We start from the raw sequence: 22,326 nt of genomic DNA, 5'->3' as shown, positions 1-22,326 counted from the left end.
ATTTTGAGTAGCTGCATTTTATCTGTCTAATTTTAAATTACTGCAGGCAGATGAAAGTCATCCTAAAATCTGACTCATAATTCAGGTACCATACCACTAACCTGAACAGAGATGCTGGTTCCTACACAGGTACAACACTATTCCCAATGTAAACAAAGGACACTGGCATGCACCCCAGGCTAAGGATGTCAGCATTTTTCAGACACCTTTCTGACTGTTCCATTTTATGGTGATGCAATATGACCTACATTTTCAACGGCCAAAGAGAGACAGAGAGATAGAAAGGGAGGAGATAGAGAAAATAAAGACAGACAGACCTTTGCTGTCCTTATCCTCTACCAACTACAGCCTTAACTGTCCCTCATGGGGGTAGTAATGGGAAAGAATAAAAGCAGAATAACCTTATCACAAATTCTGAATGAGAAGCTGAAAGAAAGGAAAGTGTAAGAAACAGCAAGATTTTTTCCTACAATCCTGTGAACAAGTACATAGTGACACCCTCAATAGGAAAGAACAGTAGAATCAATAATTTTATAATCAACTGCCAGAACAAAGCTGTCTGCAATACAGATGCATATTTTACCACCTTGTATTTCCTCTCATGTTCCTACCACTTCATTTCCATGTATTCCCTTAAGATCTCGAAACAAAACACAAAATAATCCACATCATTATCATCATTTTTACAGAGAGAGGAATTGAGGAAGGAGTGATTTGCCTACAGTTACATAGCAGGCCTAAGGCAGGCTTGGGAACACAAAGCATCACTCTTCATTATCTCTGTCCTCTGCAATCTATTAGGGACTGTGATACCTGTCACCCTAATATATAATCTTGACATAATACCAGAATTATTTCTATCTTGTATTTCCCGCACATGAACTTCACACAGAAATCTGTACTGAATTATTATTAATAATCCTAACTCTCAGAAAGCTTTCCCTCACAAATGATGGTCCATATTTCTCAAACTGGCTCTGGAAATACAATTGACTGAGCTGTAAAAATCAGCTCTGGAAATGTTAATGGTCTTTTTCATTATAAACATGTGAAAATATAGAACTAATTAAATCTTTGGGTGTTTTTTTATTATTCTGCAGCTAAAGCGCCTTTCTTCTCAAAAATTTGTAGTTTTCCACTGTTAAAACTAGTATTTAATAAATTAAAAGCTTGTTGCTAGGTTTGTATTAAGCAAAAGTCAAGATATTTATTTTGGTTTTTCGTTATTCTTCTTTAGGGCAAAAATCCTGCAGACTATCTGCAAAGCACTTAGAGTTGGTAGTTAATACAATATGCAAAATAATAGTAAGTAATTTCTTTATCTTGAAAACTGAAAGCCAAAACACGATCTTAAATATACCTCTGTACATCCAGAATTACCTCAGATCTTTCCAAAGAGATTCTTGGGCTTTGCACGTAAATAAGACTGTAATTTGGCATGGTATTTGAAACCAGAGATCAATAAAATGTATAGACTAATCCTGGGTTTGAACTATAATTTTTATGATAACAGCAGCTTTCTTATCAAGCAGCATTCATCTCATGAAGTGCAATCAGCCCTACACAGCAAGAGGTGAGAAACTGTTGCTCATTTGCCTGAGTGCTTCTGCCTTTTCCAACAGCAACTTTCTATCAAAATGTTTAGCAGTGAGGAGTTAGGGAGGCAAACAGCACTTAGACCAAGAGTGAGAAAGAAAACCCTTAAAGCCCATGCTACTTTTTAGAGAAGACACACAGTGGAGAATCAAGAGACAGACAGCTACCAAATATGAAGGAAGGGAAATACCTGTATAATGGTGGGGAAAAGCTTGGAAATTGAGAAAGATGGACACTACAAAGGGAGGATGGGATGCAGGGGGTAGGGTGGAAGACACAAGGTCTTAAGCAAAAAAGAGAATTTCTTCTTCAACACTGGCCCATAAGACTGTGGGGAAGTCCTCACTCAATTAAATGAAACTACAGTCACACATTTCTCCACTCCTATTATCCCTGACTGCACTTTGGTCAGTCTACTTTACTCTTTGAAACTGAATTTAGTGCAAAATTGGTATTTCTTCCACTATAAACAAACTTATTTTTGTTAATCTAGGAAAGGAGTCGGGCTGATGCAAAAGAAATCTCTTCCATATTGTCAGCATTACTAAAGCTCTCCTTTGTGAATATTTCACTGTAGTATTTTCTGTCCTTTATTACTTTTTTTTTTTTTTCTCCTTTCTTCATAGTATCTCTGTCGCAGTTCAGAAGGGAAAGAAGCAGAAGTGGCACTTTTATTGCTGTCCAACACCATAAAAATTTCAGCTGGAGAAGCTAATCAGTGCAGGCACCAAGCCCAGCATCCATCCCAGGACTCTTCCCTTTGCCTACCAGTGACTGCCACCTAGAGCCAGAGTGCACCAAGCAGGACAGAAATGTTACAGCAACAACAGAAACGTCAGCCCCAGCTGACAAAAAAACAAACCAAGAACTCACGCTCTAGAAAGTTACAACCAGCTGAAAAGATTAAATTAGTTAGGTTTCTCTTCTTAACATGCCTTCTGAATAATGAGCATTTGGCCTATGTCTCCCTGTTTTTCTCTGAAAACTGATATTTTGTTATACATATTTAAGTCACATATGTGGGAAAATATATATAAAATAGCACTATACTGCTTTTAAAGTAAATCCTGTGCTTCAGTTTGTTTGCTAAGAAATATGCTGGCCCACACTAAGAAACTGACTACACAATCACATCATTAGCTGTAGATACAACAGTGACATTTCAAAGACTACCTGTGTTAAAATGCTGACAAGGCTTTAACATTCATGACATTAGTGATATTAATAAGACAAGAAATGTCTTTTTAGTGGCATGGAAGTTAATTTAAAAACCTTAATATTTTCATTTTAAGAAATACACTCATACTCACCCAAATATACCAGTGTCTTAAATGTCTACAAAAGCCCACCCAAGCAAACAGCACTGCTAACACACTATAACACATATTTATAAACTGTACTAATTCATAGCTGCTTATTATACTGTATAAAATCATATCTTTTTCTAACTACTACTTATATAACTATTAATAAGGTGCCTAATTCTCAAGCATTAGTCAAACAACCACTAGATACTCTTTAACAGAATAAAAGGAACGATTTTTTGTTATCATTTACCTGGAGAATATAATAATTTGCATTTTAAAATATTCCCAGTAGCAGTTCCCTTCTCTGCGAATTATACACTGCTGCAAAAGCAAAGCTGTGTGAGTGTTAGCATATTCTTTAGCTATTAAAATAATTTATTAGCTATGACTAATAATGCCTTGTGAAGAAATCAGTTCTCCAGTTTCCTCACTCTGCTGCTCATGGACAGGCAGACTGGTAACAGAGCATTAGAAAAACAGAGGATTTCTTCTCACATTCATCATTCCATTAGACACATAACCTCCAGGTTCCACAGTATCCCTCCTTTTACTGCTAGTCCCACTAAAAAATTAATTTTTCCCAAGGGGATTCATGTTCACAGATAAAATGAAATTAAATGGAATTACAAACCTCACTGTTGAACACAGCTACCTACATATGAACTAAATGTCAAGCTGTAGTTACTGAAATCAACAGTTTGAATGCAGCCAGCTGGAAAAATTGCTCATTCTGATCCACACTCAGGACATATTTTCCCCCACAAGGCACTCCACGAATCCCCATCATTTTTCCAAGCAGAATAACAATTCTGCAACTGGCCTAGATGCAACACTGCAGCAGAGAAGAATATTTAAACAGAAGGATGACAGGGACTCACTGTAGAATTGTCCTGGAGGATGACATGAAAGAAGAACTGCCAAAAACCCCAAACCTATTGAAAAACACAACCTTTCCTTGACAACTACCACAGCTTTTCTTACAGATACAACAAATTCCACTTGAAATAGAACTGATGAACAAGTCACAGAGCTGGAGAATAGCTTTCAGCATGATCCTGTCTAAATGTCTCCAGTTAGATATCTGTTAACTAAAGGGGAGATAGAAGGAACCTCCAAAGGTCAGCCAGTCCATCCCTCAGCCCCAAGGCATGATAACTAAGCTACCTGGTGGGAACAATACAAGTAATCAAACCTGCTTTAAAGACCTGGGGCAATGGATAAGACATTGTCCCACGGGTGATTACTCCAGCCTTTCAATACTTCCACTAGAGAGCTGTGTTTGTCCATGATCAATCTTCATTGCTTGAATGTGACCTATTTATTTCTCCACTTGCCACAAGCCCCCTGCTTTGCAATGCCCTTCAACAGATCTGTGTTCTCACCCTCTGAGTCCTTTCTTACTGTAAGGAATTGCATTCTTGTGGCAGACACACATTGTTTATGCATCGTGGTTTTTTAAAATCTTCAAACAACTGCACTGGCATCTCCACACCTCCTCCTGCCCAATGTCATTCAATACAGACCTGATGTCCTTCATGTGTGCAAGTTAATGAATACTTTACTTCAAAACTAAAGCAGATCAAGCAGACTTATTTTCACAAACTCAGGATCCTTAACATTATATAGATTCACTTTGGTTTTTTTGTCTAAGTTTAGAAAGCTCAGCTAGAACACAGCACGCACCTCTACTCTATGCAGTGATTTACATAGAAGAAAAACAAATAAAAGCATAGATGATATTCCTACCACTTTAAAAATTCAAGTCCTGTTGATGAGTTAATAAAATGTCACAATTATGGTGTGAGCACAAATATAAAAAAGAGGTTGGCCCAATCACCCTGCAACAAAACTATGCAGTTCCCCATTGGTATCAGAGATGGTGCTCAAAGAACAGCTGTGAAAAACCAGAAACACAGAAAAATACTCATCAAATGGCAAGAAAAAGAAAAAGTCATAAATTGATCAGAAAGCTTCAAAGTAAATCTTCACAAAATATGACCACATGAAAGTGAGGTTTTTCTTTTATATATCCTCCAGTACTATATTTATGTGTGTAAAGTCTCAATAGTTATGTTTTCTCTTTTTGAAGCATTTCTTTTTCTAAGGCAAATATCATCCTTAAGCTTTAAATTCTCTGATGACAACAGACAACTGTATCTCATATCAACATTGCTCTCAATGAGACACTTGCCTGGGAAGATCTTTGACTCCAGAGATCATGGAATTTCCAATTACTCCTTTCTCAACCAAAGGATAATGGAGCATAGCCAAGTCTGGGCCCTGCTGACAACTGGATTAGCACAAACCATTCTTTTAACTGCACTCACACACAGTTAAGGTGATATTTTCCTATTTCTTTGTAAAAAAAAAAAAAAAAAAATTACATTTTGCTGTGAATTGCTGTACATTTCTTAACCACAACACATGGTGCTGTATCCTACCCACACTTCCCAGAAGGTGCCCTGTGCTAGGGCTGCCTGTTACTTATTTTCCCCAAGCCATGACAGTTATTGCAGCTGCTTAAAAGACACCACCTGCACAGAAGTCAGCAGAGAACAACTGCTTATTCAAAGACAACTTAACTTTTAGAGGCCTTTGTAAAGAAGCAACACATTCTCACAGCATCCATCTCAAAAGAAGATGCAGAGCAGCAATTTCACTAACTGCTATTAGCAGAAAGAGAAGAAAATGTAGATTGCAAAATGGCTGTCTTAGAGTTGAAACTCTGTGCCAAATTTAGTAGGCTAGTCCTAGAAAGACTGGGAGGCAATTACAAATTAAGATTTGATAAGAACAATCCAGTCATTGGGAAATTTGTTACCTGTATTATCATAAGTCAACACTAACATTTGAGAAGATGAGTAAGGTTCAAAATCCCTTCAAGGGCTTGCAAGACCAGGAGAGAATTCTTCAAACATTTGAAAACAACAGCTCTTGAGCTATTTCCTTCCATTTGTTTGATGACATGAACTACAGTTACAGTCAGTCACTCCTTGTGCAAGCCTTGCACATAACAACAGGATACCAAAGCTCCACCAGAAAATCTGACAATAAATATCCTCCTATTCCAACCCAAACCAAGTGGCTGCCACTCAAGTGCAATTTGGGTACTTCTAAAATTAAATTTCAAACTAATGACATTAAAAAAAAAAATCTCATGTGTTTCATTTTAATATATCTGTGCCCAATTTTATTTCAGGATATATTATTGTTCAACACTATCCTAACTTCATATATATATATACACACACAGAGTAAAAACCACAAGCAGTCCTCAAAAACGAAAAAAAAAAAAAACCCAAACCACCAACTCATAACTACCAAAGTGACACTGGAATGAAACTGAAGTGAAAATATTTACCATGAGCCACAAAATCACAGGTGCATGCTTATTAATAGCATGGCTTTGTTTTAGTCTGATCTCCTACAAGCCAATCTTTATTAATCTAAGTTATAAAATCCAATTCATCTGCCTTGCCTGTTTTATTAGTTCAAGTCTCTCTATGTATAATCAAAATTTAATTTTTTATTAAAATAAAAGCTAAAAGCAGAGGATCAAAAAGAATTCGTGGTTTTGAAGCATCCTGCACTAATGTTTTGAAAAAAAAAATGCAACAAGCGAATATGAATAATCAATTATTTATAAAACATAATAAGAAAAAGTTACCTTGTAACCTGTTTGAAATAAAACATTGCAAGAATAGATACATTGTTACTTGGTTTCATAACTACTACTAAGAGAAATAACACTTTGGGCTTAATGTTGCGGGTACACATAACCCCACTTCCATATCTCAACTGAAAATGTACAGGTATGTATACACAGATATGGATACACACATACTTTATAGACAATGTATTTTGTGTCCAATTCCTCTGTTTCCTGATGTTTGACATTAGCTTGTCTATTTACCTTTTATAACTCACCAAAACATTTTACGAAGCAGATTATTTTATTCCACAATTTGTTGGGGTTTTTTTCCTGCTCCTTATACTTTTCAAGCTCAAATTCTATCCCTGATGGAAATAAAGTACAGAAATCACCAGGGAGGCACTTGTACATCTTTGAATAGAATCTGACCTCCAATGCAAAAATTATCTTGATTGTTCTTTTCTTGCACTTCTGAAATTACTGGTTTGATGTTATGAATTACTCCCTTAAACACCTTAGTCCTCAGTCACTGAATACCTTTTGTGTTGGGTTTCACTGCTGTGTTCAGTCTATCATTCTGACAGCAACACCACCTCGTACTAGTCAACAGTCTGGTGATTACAAAATTCACTCTGATGGAAAGAATTATGGGCATTAATCCCCTCAGGAAGGAGGATAGCTGGGTTGAAGTCTCCCACACATGTGGTGAACAGTCCAGCAGATAACAGCTCTGCTAATGATGAAAAGGGAACCAGAACCACTACCACCTCCTGGGTTTTGAAAGCAAAGATTGACCTCTGCTCCCTTTTTGAAAGAAAGGGCTTATGATCCTAATTTCAAGAGAGCATGAATCCAAAATGCTCCCTGGAGAAAGGTGCTTAGCCCTGGCAAGAGGCAGGATTTAAGCACATTCGTACTTCAGCTACTGCACAGAAAATATGCAGATTCATTATCTCCTTCAAGCCTTTCTGGCTGGTATAATTTTAACAAAACACCAACAAACACTAAAGAATTTGGCTCCCCACCTTCATGGAAACATGACCCAACTAGCCTCAGGCAGACCAGCCTTCCCTTTTTGACCAGCTTGAGCCTGGATTTGCCCCTTCTGGGTCTGACAATCTCTGCTGGAAATGCCTAGTGATCCTCTCATCACATTTCTCTTGAAATATTTGTATAAACCATCTGTTTAGACAGCATTTGATGCAAGTTTAGAAGCTGCATTTGGCACACCAGAAAAAGAAAGTGAAGAGAATATGCCATCTTCCTAAGGCCTCAACTTTAGGTTTTTACACTGTTTCCAGTCCTTATTGGTAGGCTAGCAGTGGTCAGAAACAAAGTTCAGTGTTTTCACAGGATCATGGAATCATAGAACCACTGAATATTATGAGCTGGAAGAAACCCATAAGGATCATTGAACCCCAGCTCCGGGCCCTGCTCAGGACACCCCAACAATCCCCCCTGTGCCTGAGAGCATTATCCAAACACTCATTGAGCTCTGGCAGGTTTGGGGCCATGACCATTCCCTGGGGAGCCTGTTCCAGTGCCCAAACAGTGCCACCTGTATTTCATTCAACATTTTACAAATGAAAACCTGAGGCATCACCCAAGCACGTAATCATGCCTCCAATTATTTCTATTTCTCTGCTCAGGCTTGTACCTCAGAAATTGGGGGTGAGAACGTGTGTCAGTGTATCGTGTTCAATGGGAATAGTGAATTTTAGTTGTGCTTGAACATTACCCACTAGCAGAGTTTCTCTACTACAAGAAAATAAACTATTAAATAATCCAAAGCAAAATATAAACCCAATTTAAAACAAGAAGCAGATGTTTATCAATAGACCTGATACTCTTGCTCCAGCTCCTGAGACAGAAGCCTTTCTTTCATCATCTCCCCATGATGCAGCCAAGCTCAAAGCCTTGTAAAATTTCTATGTCTTCTCTTACAGTTCAGCACTGCTTTTAAAAAATAAAGAAAACAAACTTAACCAACTAATTTTTTTAAACTTCAAAAAGCTGACTCAGAAGCTGTGCAATAGCTCTGATTCAGCTTTCTTAGCTGAGTCAAAGCATGCGGCCACGTGATTGAGAAAACACCGCTCTGAAGCCGGGCAGGAGCTCTTTCCAAAGGAGGAAATGCCTGGTTTCCCTTGCAAGCGTTGGGCAAAGTTTCCTTGGTAGCACTAACAGTTATTTATTTAAACTTGATACAAGTAAATATGATATTCACAGCTCTCTTATTGTTCATCCAATGTTTCAACCCACAGTTAAATAAAAATATTTATCATCTGGCCCAATGCCAGCGAAGACAAATTCTTCTAAGTCAGTGGTAAAACCTCATTAAACATCCATCCACCTCTTCCTCTGAAAACCCTGGCATAGCACTGATCACTACCACAGCCATGACCTGAAGGACTGAGGAAGGAAAAAACAAAAATAGGCTCTCTTTCCTTAGTAAAATAAAATTAAGTGAAAACATCCTACCAACAAATTAGGAGAACGCTAGATAATTGACTAATCCTCTGAAAAAACCTCAAAATAATAAAGTCGCTTTCTTACAAAACACATGAAACAGAATCACAGAACAGCATGAAATGCCACCCCAAAATTACCTGAGTCACTTTAAATCACAGAATGCAGACATCATGTGGGGTCTCTGAGCCATTGCACAGGCAGTCTACAGTGTTAATGATTTTTAAATTACAAGAAAATTCTAACCAGCTAATCTATCCTGCAGTGGCTTTATGACACAGAGTTTCTCGAGATACCTGTTAAAACACCTTGACTTTCTTGCTAAGTGGGACTCTACCGAGTCCCTGGGAACGGGTATCATGACCCAGGGTGCCACTCCTGCTAATCCCACTCCTCAAACAGAGCCCCTTTTGGCACACACACAGGGCACACTTTCCTTTGCATCCCTCACCTGAAAGCTCTGGCTCCTACACTCAATACCTACACTTCCAGTATCATGAAATTTCAAGCTGAGTTTGACAAGCTTTAATAAATTAGTCACAGATCATCCTAAAATGTACAATAATTGATCTTCAAGATTCATAAATATTCAGTAGGATCTGGATATGAAATTTGGAAAGCTGTTACATGAAAGAGGACAATATCAGAATGCCACCTGTGTAATTGAGATTAGCTAAGACACAGAGCCCTTACTTAGGAAAAAATATTTCAAAGAACCATGCAGCACTATTATTTTTATGACTAAAATAAGCTTTTCTCCTTCAGGAGAAAAATAGTAGTGATAAAATGTCTTTCTAATGAATAAAATATTTCCAGGACTAATATTTTTTAAGGTGCTTCCATCAAAACTTCTGGAATTTTACAGGCTTCTTTCAATTACAAAATAAAAAATAACAAAACCCATACTGTAGACCACAACTTGTGGTTACACTATTATCTGATAGGAGCCTGGTTTTTAAAGTATGGGATTAACAGCACATTTAATCAATCTTGGTAACACAGGCAGTAGACAGCAAAACTGATTACTGTTCAGATAATAAAATGTTGCATTTTAAAATTATTGGTACTATCACTACAGTCACAAGAAGTATTTTCACCCTCCCTTCTCCCATTCTGCTGTAATTCCATGAAAATGGGCTGGCTCTGCAGAAACACAAGGATCCATGTCAGGAAAGCTTTCTACAAGGCTAAGAACCACTCACTTTCTATACCTCAATCACTGGGTTGAAAGATCTCAGGTTTATCTGCCAAGAGTGACGATTTTAATATCTGCAGAATTAGACAGCCAGTGTCTTGGTTGGAATTTTTACAGAACGAGATGACAAGCTCTTGGAACACTGATGCTAATTTTCAGTAAATGCTGAGGCTACAGAAGACTGCAAAGAAAATAAAACTCTAACATAATTTAAAATGAGAAAAACAGTCTGATAGGTTAGTTTGGTATCAGTCTTGCACAGAATTCTGGTATATAATCAACAGAAAGATAAAGGATGGTGGTAAAAAGTAATGCTAAACATAGACTTACAGAAAATAGGTCTCGCTAAATAAATTTGGTATGGCTTTCTGACAGGAATATAGGTTGGACTGGATAAAAATACCCTGCAGTTTCTGACCTACTATACTTAGATCTCTGTAAGATTTAGTGCTACACAAAAGTCTGATTTAGAAGTTAGTCAACATGAAGAAAACCTAGAATCTAAAACCACCTCATAAATTATTAGGGAGGCTAAAGAAAAATATTTTAAATCCACCTTGTCAATAGTTAAAAGCTGTTTTCTTAGCTCTTAAAAATCATAGCTCATTATAGCCTGCAATACTATAAAAAGCTACTTCCCCTTTAACTTTTTTGTGCAGTTGGGAAAAAAATCATATACACACAGTTAAATAAAGAGGTAGGAGGTACACAGTCACTTTAAACTTTTGCTCTCATAGATTGTTTCTCAGGAAAGAAAGCTTCAGCATTAACAGATTTCCTTAATAAAAAAAAGATCAGTGCACTTAAAAGCCATATTTTCAGGAACAAAAAAAAGGCATACATATGAACAATCAAAGCCAGTTCCACACACGTGTAACATCTTGCAGTACTAAACTTACCTAGGTTATACTTCTTGCATCCAGGGTCACCTGGAAACATTACAGAGGATTATTTAACACTTTTGACAAGGACAGATGTGCAACAAATTATTATGTATAAGCTGCTCCAGGCTCTTACCATATGGCACACATAAAAGAATTCAAGGAAAGAGGGAAAACTGAGTGACATTTTAGCTTGGTTGAAAGCACACACAGGTACTTATTCCAAAAGAGCTGGCACAGAGTCAGGTGCTATCCCCTGTGCAAGAACTTTTTCCTATTGCATGAATCTCCACGACTAATGCTTTAGAGAAGGTCCAGAGCTACTCAGTGTTCCTGCTGGTCAGTTGAAGGATTATATAAAAGACTGAAGCTGATAGAATCGTAATAGAGTACCCAAAGTGGTGAAGGACAAATAAATAAGAGTAAGTCAATCTTGTTCCAGTGATCTACACATACATCACAGTGACTTAATGGCAAAGACATGGCTGTGTACAGCCCAGTGCAACACCCTCCACACATGAGAAACAAGGGTTGTTTCCCACTTATAAGATGAGGAATTCTACTTGGAAATGGAGCAAAGCAAAACAAAAACTCCTAAGACACAGTGAATTCTCAAATGCATACAGGAACCCAGCAAGCTGGAACTGGCTTCCCAAGCAAAAACATCCCATGGATATTTAATATGTCAAAGCAGAGCAGGAGAGAGAACAGGCTGTTGCATCAATACCTAGCCTTAGTGAGATTCTGGATGATGTATTTATCAAGTTCTACTTGCATTCTAAAGGAGAAAAGTTAATGAACATTGATGATGCCTGGATGCCTGAAAGCCCTGTCTTAAAAAGAAAAACAATGGCTTTGTTCTCAAAGTTGTTCTTATGAGCTTAAGACCCAGAATAATAAATTTCATAGAAGCTTGTAATTAGTAACATATGAAGAATGGAACAAAAGTCATTAAATATAATAAACTAGTCATATGTACTTCTGTATTTTAAAATAATTACTCAAGGACTATCTATTTGTCATTCTGGAGACCTTAATAAGACTATCTGACCAAGAGTGGAATGATGAACAAAAAGTGAGAAAAGATTGTACTGGATTACATGACAGAAAATTACACATAAATTCTGAGATAATTAAATAAATAATTGTGAATTTTCACCTACAACAGTTTTCAGTTCTGACCAACTTCTCTCTGTGATAAAAACCAAAAGGGCTCAGAAAATGAAAAGAGCTCAGAGAGGTGAAATAAAAATACTAAGTCTTGATTAAATGGGATGTTTCAAAATGCTTAAGACTTCCAAAAGGAAATAAGTGGATAAAGAGAGAAAGGCAGTAACTGTACAGAATTTACATAGAGAAGTTCAGCTAGGTCTTCTCCTAACCCTTTGGCAGAATACTAGGCTGTACCATAGTGACCAAAGCCTTAAGAAAAACAAAGTTTTTAGTCAAACCAACTAGATGGCAACATATCAGAGTTCACAGAAGTGAGCACCTTTAGTACAGCTTACATAGTTCCATTCTTTGGCCCAAACCTGGGTAACTGGATAGATCGTTAGGTTTTCATATAAAATTATATTACCCACCAATCACCTTAGAGTACATAAAAACTTTAAGAACAGAAGCCACTTATCCAAGTTTCCCATGTTGGAAACGCTTTATTCCTAAAAGTTCTGGCGGAGTTTTAATGACCACTCCCAGTAATGCTTCCCTACTAGCACCTTCCAAAGGGCCTGATCAGTTGCCTATTGAAGACAAAGTACTGACTAGAAACAATCTACAAATCCGTAAAGAGCCGTTAAATGCCTCTATCCAGAACAAAAAAGCACCTTTTAATCTCTCACAGCTCTAAAACCAGGAACTAACAGATTACAGCACATATTAACTTCGTTCTTTTCTCACCCTGATTTTCCTCACCACCCTAAAACTATCAATGAATAGTGCTAAGCAGAACAAGGCAATAAGCCACTTAACTGTCCAAACCAAAATGAAGAGGGAATAGAAAGGTGTCAGGCTATGGCAACGCCTCAGCTACTGTGATATACACTACAGTAACATTACCAGCACTGCCCAAGCATCCTAGCCTATAGACCAAAACTCAACACACAGGAACACTTTAATATCTCTTTTCTCCAGACGCCTCTAAGCACCAGCACCAGCTTAGTTTGCCAGGACAGGAAGAAACAACTATTGTTCCTATCTGCTGATCATAGTCAAACTCACCAGGAAACATCGGACTAATTTTTGGCACACCTCAGGCCCTGCTGCTTATCCTCCCAGCACCGAGTGGGGATGAGGCCAAGGGCAGCCAGGGGAGGCCAGCCCAGCTCCCTGACACCTGCGCCATGGGCACGTCCTCCACACCCTCACCAGGGAACGCCACCGAGGAGCCAGCGCTCCCGCTCCATCACCCACAGGGGACCCCACCACCCTCACAGTGCCATGCCAATGACACCGGGCACCACGACAGGACCATCCGCCGGCCCGCTGGGTCATCGCCAGCACGGCGGAACCGTCCGCCCGCTCCTTTGTGCCATCACCATCGCTGCCGGTGGGACGGCACCGCCGCGGCCGTGCAGCACCCTGCGCGGGGAGCACGGGACCACCGAGGGCGATGGTGACGGCACCCCGGGGAGGACACCCCGAGCCAGGGCCGTGGCGGAAGGGCAGGCGAGGCGCCCCCGACCCCGGCGGCCTCGATGGCGAGGGACCATGTGCCGGGGGCATGGCGGGGCGGCCGGGCGAGGGGCGGCGGGGCCGGTGCGGGTGGCGGGGGCGGGGAGGTGGAGCCTGGCTGCGGGACCGCCGCTTCCCTCCCCCGTCGGGCGCTCACCTGGCGGGGCCGCCCCTCGCCAGGGGGCCGGTTCCACGCGGGGCGCGGGGCTCGCCCGCCCGCCCTCCCCGGGCCGCGCGTCCGCCGCCCGCTGGCTCAGGCCCCAGCAGCCGCCGCCTCCCCCTCCATGGCCGCCGCTCTCGCCGGCTGCATTGTGGGAAGCTGACCTCACTCGCTGCTGCCGCCGCCCCGCCGGCTCCGGCACTCGCCGCCATGGGGGCCGTGACCGACGGTGAGACCTCCCTCCCTCCCTTTCTCCATCCTCCTCTCCTTCCCCCCGCCCCGCGCCGCGACCCCCGCCAGGGCTCCCCGCAGCGCCGCGCCCCCCGCCCGCCCTCCGGGGATCGGCTGCCGCGGCCCCCGGGACCGCTCACCCCGCAGACGGGCCTCCGTCGCGGCCCCGGCCCGCGGCCCTCCATGCGGCCCCGGCTCAGCGGATCCACCCGCTCTGGCTCCGGGAATCGTTCCCTGAAGGGCCCGGAGAGCCCCGCGCGCGGCGCCGGGAGGCGGCTGCCATGGCGTGAGGGCTTAAGCGGAGTTTTTCCCCAGATGAAGTTATCCGCAAGCGGCTGCTGATCGATGGCGATGGAGCTGGCGACGACAGGCGGATCAATTTGTTGGTGAAGAGTTTCATTAAGTGGTGTAATTCCGGATCTCAGGAGGAAGGGTATCTATTGTTTTGCTTTGGTTTTTTAAGTCTAGGAACTGCTTAGCTTGCGTCTCAGTGGAAAGCAGGGCTCGATCCATTTGGAAGAGATCCGCGTTAAAATGTGCACAGCTGCTTTCCTTTGGCTCTGTGGTGTTTCCAGGACGAACGCCGAGGACTGTGCTGGGAGAGGAGGGCTACAGACGGGTCAGAAATCACTGAAGGCTGCGGGCTGTGTCGTGAAATCTGCCAGCACCGCTCGAATGCCCTCAGGATTGCTGTGCCTGCTGCGTGATCCAGCCGGGAGTCCCGCTCTTGTAACAGGATCATGACTCGGATATTTTAGTTGGCAGTTCTGCGTTTGTTCTGTTAGGGAAGGGAAATACTGATGGTATTTCTTATTTCTGCTGCTGTCGTTCTCTCTCTCTCTTTTTTTTTTTTTTTTTTTTAAGTCTAAATTGGTAAGGTACGAGTGACAGCCTTCTGTGGGGTCTCTGTTAGTAATGGATATAAATTCCCAGAGATCACAATATTACCAGTGTGTAGACAGAGAAGCACTGCAGTATTAAAATACTAATTTGGTGGTCACAGAACCAACCCGAGCTGGAAAATTTATAAGGTCTGGGTCAAACTGCTCACTGCCTTAACTTTATGCTGATAAGGACTTAATGCTGGAATTAATGTGTACAGTGTTTCTAACTGCACTTCCAAAAAAATTATACACTGAATCTGTGAAGTGTTTTCTTTATTGAATGGTTGTTATTTAGCTGTCCCTTATGCTACATCAAGTTTTGTTTTCTTGCTCTGTGAAGTTAGGAACTATGTTTATGCTGCTTGAGAGTAAATGTCTTGTTTGTTTCAGATACAGCCAGTACCAACGAATGCTGAGTACTTTATCACAGTGTGAATTTTCAATGGGAAAGACTCTTCTGGTGTATGACATGAACCTGAGAGAGATGGAAAATTATGAAAAAATCTATAAGGATATAGGTAAACACAAAAAAATGTTACTGGTTTCTGTTTGACAATTTCTCTTATGAACAAGCTCAAGCCTGGTGAACATAATATATACATCTGATGAGTGGTTTGGACATTTTTTGGTTTTTTCTTACTAGACAGTACTCATATATATGCTATAAGCATCTTGCAATTACATAGAATACATACAAACAAGGGCTTTTTTAACCTCTTGATGTGTATATAGTTTTTAAGCTGATGGATCTAGCAAGCCACCATGTCACAAACAGCTCTTTTATAGTTTAGCAGAATAGCTTATTTACATGTATTGTTTGAATTCAGTATAACTCTGTATCTTTCTTGGTTTGTTTGTTTTTTTTTTCCCCCTAAAGAAAATAGTATAGCTGCAGCCCATGAGAAGATCTCTGAATGCAAAAAACAAATCCTGCAAGCAAAAAGGATTCGAAAAAATCGCCAGGGTAAGGTGCCATATCTGTATTTACAGTGGTGGGCTTCATTGGTTTGTTGTCCTTTAGAATACATTGCATTGGAAAATAGATTCTAAATTTTTGAACATGTAAGGCATCATGATTACTATATTCAGCCTGGTGGGTTCCACTGACTACTGAATGTTTTGGTTGGATGACACAGGCAAGACTGAACCAGATCTCAATGACATGCAGCATCAGGAAAACCTGAAACAGTGTCCTTTCTGAACACCTGTTTCCAGAGGTGTATTTCTTCCCTACTTTTAAAATTATTTACTCATAAATCACTGAAACCTACAACACTCTTAAAAGATGAGCAGTTGAATAGAAGCAAAAAATTGTTTTTTCATGATAAAGGAAATGCCAAAAATTTCAGTAATATAACATGAAAGCTTTTAAATACAACTGTTTGATCAATGCTGTGGATAATTTTGAACTCAACTGGAAATTAAAATAACCTTAACCAGTAGGAACATGGAGTTCTTACATCTTCACAAACATAGGTATGAAGTGTTTGCTTTTTAATGTTCTTTCCAGTCTGCAGCACAAATTTTTCCAGGTGAATGAGGTAACTGTCATATGTATGGTCTTACTATCAGGAAATGGCTGTGTTAGTTGCCTGTATAACCATAATATTGTTCTTAATGTGTAATAGTGTTTTAGAAAATCCTAAAAATGAAAAAAATATCTATGCATCATTTTATACTTTTTTCTAAAAATCCTTAATGTTAATGTGTAACATCAGCACCATTTTCTGTACATACACATTTGATTGTATCTAAACCCAATGTTTATGAATCAGACACAAAAGACTAAGTGTGCAGCAATGCAGAGCTATCTTAAGGTGTTTTGAAAAACATTAAAACAGTTTTTCGAGGAAAAAGAACCTGCCATTCCGTGATACCTGAGTTTGGGTTCTTGAATCCATATTTTCAGAAGTATTTAGATTAACTATTTAAATGTCTTTCAGAATATGATGCATTGGCCAAAGTCATACAGCATCACCCAGACAGACATGAAACACTGAAGTAAGTATAAAACTACATTAAACTATAATAGAGCAGTAAACTAGAAGTCACCAGACTTGACATTTCCTTGATTTCAGTTTGACTTTTCCTCACGTTTATATAATTTCTTTGACACAATAAAAACATGTGTTTCTGTGTCCTTATGAGCTTTCCTTAATGTCCCATCTGTATGGGTCAGAAGCATTGCAAATTGTTCTGTAGATGAAATTTTCCCACTGTTAAGGTGAATAAGTGAATTGAGATGTAAATGCACATCTCAGAAAAGGGAGATGGTGGGCAGTCCTTTAACTTGCACCAGCCAGATTCAGTAGTCACTCAAAATGCATAACTCACAAGCAGGTAAGGTGGAATGAGAGACAACAGGAGAAAGCTCCCAGGGTTCTTTTTTTATGTTTTCCTTCTGGTTGTTGTTCCTGCATGCCCAGTTATAAATGGCTGTGTGGTGTGCCACACATAACCTGCCCTGGCATGCAGGGCAGACCTACCTGTTGTCCAATTCGTCCTGTGTGTAACTCACAGTGCTGCTTGTCACATTCTGGGTTTGTATCACTGTCTGTGCTTTTGGGGCAGTTGTGGGGAGATTATTGAGCCATACAAACGTTCCAGGATTTACTGCATCTATGAGTTTGTTGTTCTTAAACTGATTAAAGATGTGGTGTGGGATTACTGTTCCCATATAAGTGCAGCTGTGCGCTTATCCTCTTCCCACTTTCAGTGAAATTGCCAAGGGAGGCTGTCTTTTCATATTCCATAGCCTTTCATAGCAAATGGAAGTGATTTGGTTATACTATTACCCTAATAATAGCATTTTTATAGCTATAAGCCTCTGACAATATTTCACACATTTCTTTCTTGTATTGTTGTTTTTCTGTGCCTTGATTTTGTTGCCCCAACTTTGATTATTACAGGCAATTCTCATGAGGCTTGACTACTTACTTCATTAGTCAGCATGTGCCATTTATCAAGTGAGGCTTTAATAAAGAGCTACTAAAAATGCAGTTTTTCAGATAAGTCAGTTAAGAATAGAAACAACTAAATGAGAGAAGTTACGACTGCCCCATCCATCCCTGGAAGTGTTCAAGGCCAGTTGGATGAGGCTCTGAGCAATCTGGTCTAGTTAAAGATGTCCCTCTCCATGGCAGGGGGCTGGAACTAGATGATCTTTATGGTCCTTTCCAACCCTAACTATTCTATAATTCTGTGATAAATGATACATTTTTATCTTAGAGGATGCTGGATTGTTTAGATTTGGAGGCATTATTCTAAGTTTGCTTAACACATCCAAGCATAAGTTTCTTAAGCAAAGCTAGAAAGCGTGGTGTGTTATAGCTGGTAAGGATGCAGTCTGTAGCAAAGTACACAGAAAATGATACAAAGAACCAAAGGCCACCCTTCATTCAGAATAGAGGAAGGCTCACTAACAATGTCACACTTTTCATGGAACTCTTAATCACTAAAAACACTTGAGAAAACTTCTTGTGAGAAGAAACAGAAGGGTTTCTTGCAAGAGTTACATTTATAGCTTTTGCAGGTTATCTGGCACAATAGGACAAAGTTTAGAAAAATACTTCCTTTGTGCTTTTAAGAGTCTGTTTCTTGGAACAGCGAGTCATACAGCACAAAAGAAGCTGTTAACAGCTTAGTCACAAGTAGTGCACAGGAGCCAATTCAGGAAGTGATAGGAGCAGAAGTACTGAACAACAGTGCCCAGTGTAATTAGATGCTGTATCAGAAGAGCTGTTCAGGGAACCAAGAAATGACACAGTCTTAGAAAAAGAGATTTGAAGGTAAGAAGGCTAAGCAAAGATTCTCTGGAATGTAAAATAAAAGGAGTAAAATTCCAGATGTAGCTTGGATGTTACTTAAAAAAAAAAGTCTGTCCTCTCATAGTCTGCTTACACCTGACAGCACAGTGTAAACAGCAAGATTTGGCCAAATGGAAGTTTTTCACAAACTAGAAACCAAATGCTTCCAGAATCAGTGTATGAGCCTATAAGCTGAAGAAAGAGGTAATGTCACACACAACTCTCAGGTATTCCCATTGAGGTACCAAGCATGCTGGCTCAAAAAAAGACAACACCCTCGGGTAGCACTAAAATAGACCTTTTCCCATCCACAGTGAGGTACTTAGGACTGGAGGGCTTTTTGTGGTTCCCTACCCAGACTAGTTGCAGCAGCTGGCAATGGCTTCAGGAAAAAAAGGTTGATTTCCTTGCTGACCCCTCTATGAATCTGCCTGCTAATTAATCAGGGATGATCAGCCTCAATCCACTTCACCTTTAAAGGAGCAGTTTGCTCTCTCTGCATGGTACATAATTATGATAGGCATTAGAAGTAGAAGGACCAAACTGGAGGTTTGGCTGTAAGAGTTGGTGCTCCACTCTCATTTGAAAGGTATACTATGGTACCTGCTGTTCTTGGCCTCAAAAAGGGTTGTGGTGGTCCATGGTGAGCTCCAGTGAGACCAGAAGGTTCTTCCCCCAGAGGGTGGTTGGGCACTGAACAGACTCCCAGGGAAGTGGTCACAGCACCAATCCTGACAGAGTTCAAGGAGCATTTGGACAATGCTCTCAGGCACAAGGCATGACTCTTTGGGTATCCTGTACAGGGCTAGGAATTGGAGTTGGTGTTCCTTGTCGGTCTGTTCTGGCTCAGGATATTCTAAGATTCTATTAATCTGCTTCTTTGACTTGTATTGTAGGGTCAAATAAATAACATGTTGTGTCAGGACTGAATTGTTAAAAATGCCCAGGGTACAACTGTATTCCAGCTTGGAGGCCTAATTTTTTGTAAATGTCGTGAAATTACAAGTTGAGAACATAATAGTTTAAAATTACATTAATTGACCTTACCTCTAAATCATTTCACTTGTTTTGTTTACATAAACAGTGGATTTTATAGTTCTTTCTACTCTACTTAGAGCAAAACTGTTTTGCAAGAATTTTACAGAATTTTTTAAGAATACTGTGGCAATCTGTTTTCAGGCAGCTAGAAGCTTTGGGAAAAGAACTTCAAAATCTTTCTCACATTAAAGAAAATGTTGAAGATAAGGTAAGTTTTTCATAGAGGTTATATAATAATTTATTAGGAATACAATTAATGTAGAGTCTGCTATGGGTTGTTAGGCTGTATGTGCTCTCTGTTTCCTACAACATGTATTTATCTTTCCAGTTGGAGCTGAGAAGGAAGCAGTTCCATGTTCTGCTAAGCACCATCCATGAACTTCAGCAAACCCTGGAGAGTAAGTGCTGTTCTTTGGCAATAGGTGCAACTGGGTTGTGTTTTAGCAGATCAAAAGGAATCACAACTTCCAGCAGGGGGATGGCTCTGTGCAATTGAGGCTGGTGACCTCTTGCATTGGCAGAATTTTTTTCCCAGTAGCAGTCCAGAGCCTGAGACCGCTCTGAGTTTTTTTTTCTTCTACAAGCTACCCACTGTGCCATTTCCTGACTAGCTTCAGGTTAATTTGTAGCAACAGAATTCTTTAAAATGTGAGGATGGAGAATAGCCATTTGAGGGGGTTTTTTTTGTTTTTTTTTTTTTTAACAGAAAGTATTTCTTACAGAGAGTTATTCTTGTACTTATTTCCGAATTTCATTTTATAATTCCTATTTCAGTAGTTTTGAACATGTCACTGCTACCATTTGAGGCTTTACTAAAAAGAAACCTAAATACAAGGAAGGTAAATGACAACCTATTCAGACTGTGAATCTGTGACAGAGCAGGGACTAAAACTGTTAGACATGAGAGCTAAATTCAGGAATTAGTTGTATTCACCTTTTCTCATACAAATACTTAATATTTTCAAATCAGCACTAACTTTTTGTGCTCTAATATGGGTAATATTCTTTTAAATATTTGCTGTATATTTGCCCTTTCAAAGACAGAACAATTGGTACAGTCTCTGAGCATGACCTGATTAAATGCAGAGATGGCTCTAAGAGCAGACTTTCATTCTCTAAGGCCATCTAGATCTTCTTAAGCAGAATGAACTGTTAATCCTAGGTGCACTTTAGCAGAAGGTTACTGTTATTATGTGTTATTTACACTTGTTTAAGTATTAGTCTTGAAAATGCATTTTCATGTGAATATATAGATTACTTTTCAGGATTTTGTGAAGGAAGCAGCAGTTTAGTGAAAAGCACAATTTCAGTATGAAATAAATAAACCGGCAAAGAGAAAGAAGGGGTTAGAAGCAATCTGGTACCATTTGTTTCAAATGACATTATAGAATTTACCCATATTTCCAGTAACAGCTGTTAGAGATAACATCCTTAAAAACTGAAGGATTATTTTGTTTTGTTTGTTTGAACATAGCATTTTTTAGAATGAGATACTCAACTACACATTTAAGGCAATAAAAAAATATTTAAGTGGGACAAAGTTCTGCAATATAGTCTGGATATATGACCAAGCATGTTTGGCTAACAGTAATATTGAATTTTAGATGATGAAAAACTTTCAGAAGCTGAGGAATCACAAGAAACTCAGATGGAAGCAGAGGCCAAGCAGTAGATGTCACCTGAAGACTGACAATTACTACTTAAGAAAGTCCAAGTATCTTCACTTTCTGTTGAAATCAACAGTAGGAGAGATGGAGCTGGAAATAGTTTTCAACTGCTTCTGTGAATTTTTATACAAAAATACGTGTTTTGCATATGTTTCAGGGGAAAAGAGTTGCAGATGTTTGCAGACAGGCACTCAGTGTTAACCCACAAACTTTGTAATTTGTGACAAATATACTTTGTTTCACAAAGGATGAAGCTTTTACACCATACTTGTGAACTAAGGTGTTTGTAAAACTTTGCCAATAAAAGGTGTTTTCACAGATTTTCCTATTTTTAGTAGGGTTTGAGCCTTATAATAAGGGCTTCTTTTCTTACATGACATCAGACTGAGGGCAGTGCATCTTTTCATGAGTCCCAGATTCCATACCCTGTTCTAGATGGGACCTAAATCTGAACTAAGTAGGCTCTTAGTTTTTTAAAGTAGCTGCCATTTAGAACTTGCTGTGACTGGACTAGAATTTGATTGTTTCATATAAAATAAATTACTTCTATAGAATTAATGCTTGTTAGGTGTTACAAAAAAACAGAAATGATACTGTACTAGCTTTAATTTTTTCCTCAAAGTGATGCAAAGAACTGCAACAATCCAAGCCTTGCTCTGCTGTATTTGTTGTACCACATCAATAGTCACATTTTGAAATTTCAATTTAAAAGCTTTGTTCTTGAAGAACCAGGAATCTAATCCCAGTACTGATTATCATCTGCTTCT

The 22,326-nt window shown here is 39.6% G+C and overlaps 2 protein-coding genes across 6 annotated transcripts in view; one reads left to right on the top strand and one right to left on the bottom strand.

Moving 5' to 3' along the window:
* Window positions 1-14,480, bottom strand: part of ATXN7 (ataxin 7) — an 83,081-nt gene extending 68,601 nt beyond the window's left edge. For 2 of the 3 annotated variants that reach the window (XM_059856719.1, XM_059856722.1), the window contains exon 1: window positions 14,305-14,480. The gene's annotated coding sequence lies outside the window, so the exon portion shown is untranslated. Of the gene's footprint in view, window positions 1-13,930; window positions 13,999-14,304 lie in introns of those variants that run through there. The other variant, XM_059856720.1, reaches the window with a different exon arrangement.
* Window positions 14,003-21,879, top strand: THOC7 (THO complex subunit 7). 3 transcript variants are annotated; one of them, XM_059856725.1, is made up of 8 exons: window positions 14,003-14,162; window positions 14,480-14,597; window positions 15,439-15,566; window positions 15,926-16,012; window positions 16,992-17,049; window positions 20,034-20,100; window positions 20,221-20,290; window positions 21,497-21,879. In XM_059856725.1, exons 1-8 carry the CDS (start codon window positions 14,144-14,146, stop codon window positions 21,562-21,564), a joined length of 615 nt encoding a protein of 204 aa, XP_059712708.1. In that variant the 5' UTR covers window positions 14,003-14,143; the 3' UTR covers window positions 21,565-21,879. The 3 variants fall into 3 exon arrangements, with proteins under 3 accessions (XP_059712708.1, XP_059712709.1, XP_059712711.1); XM_059856726.1 differs by lacking the exon at window positions 14,480-14,597 and having other exon boundaries at window positions 14,015-14,162; XM_059856728.1 differs by lacking the exons at window positions 14,003-14,162; window positions 14,480-14,597 and adding an exon at window positions 14,825-14,967.
* Window positions 21,880-22,326: the final 447 nt, after the last annotated feature.

The sequence above is a fragment of the Haemorhous mexicanus genome, chromosome 11, assembly GCF_027477595.1.
Source record: "Haemorhous mexicanus isolate bHaeMex1 chromosome 11, bHaeMex1.pri, whole genome shotgun sequence".
Lineage (NCBI taxonomy): Eukaryota > Metazoa > Chordata > Aves > Passeriformes > Fringillidae > Haemorhous > Haemorhous mexicanus.
This window is presented reverse-complemented; position numbering and strand designations above follow the sequence as displayed.

Excerpts from the sequence above, each read along its gene's own strand:
- THOC7 (XM_059856725.1), top strand. Across the intron at positions 14,598-15,438 it reads TCCGGATCTCAGGAGGAAGG|ATACAGCCAGTACCAACGAA; the intron begins GTATCTATTGTT and ends TGTTTGTTTCAG. Across the intron at positions 17,050-20,033 it reads GACAGACATGAAACACTGAA|GCAGCTAGAAGCTTTGGGAA; the intron begins GTAAGTATAAAA and ends ATCTGTTTTCAG.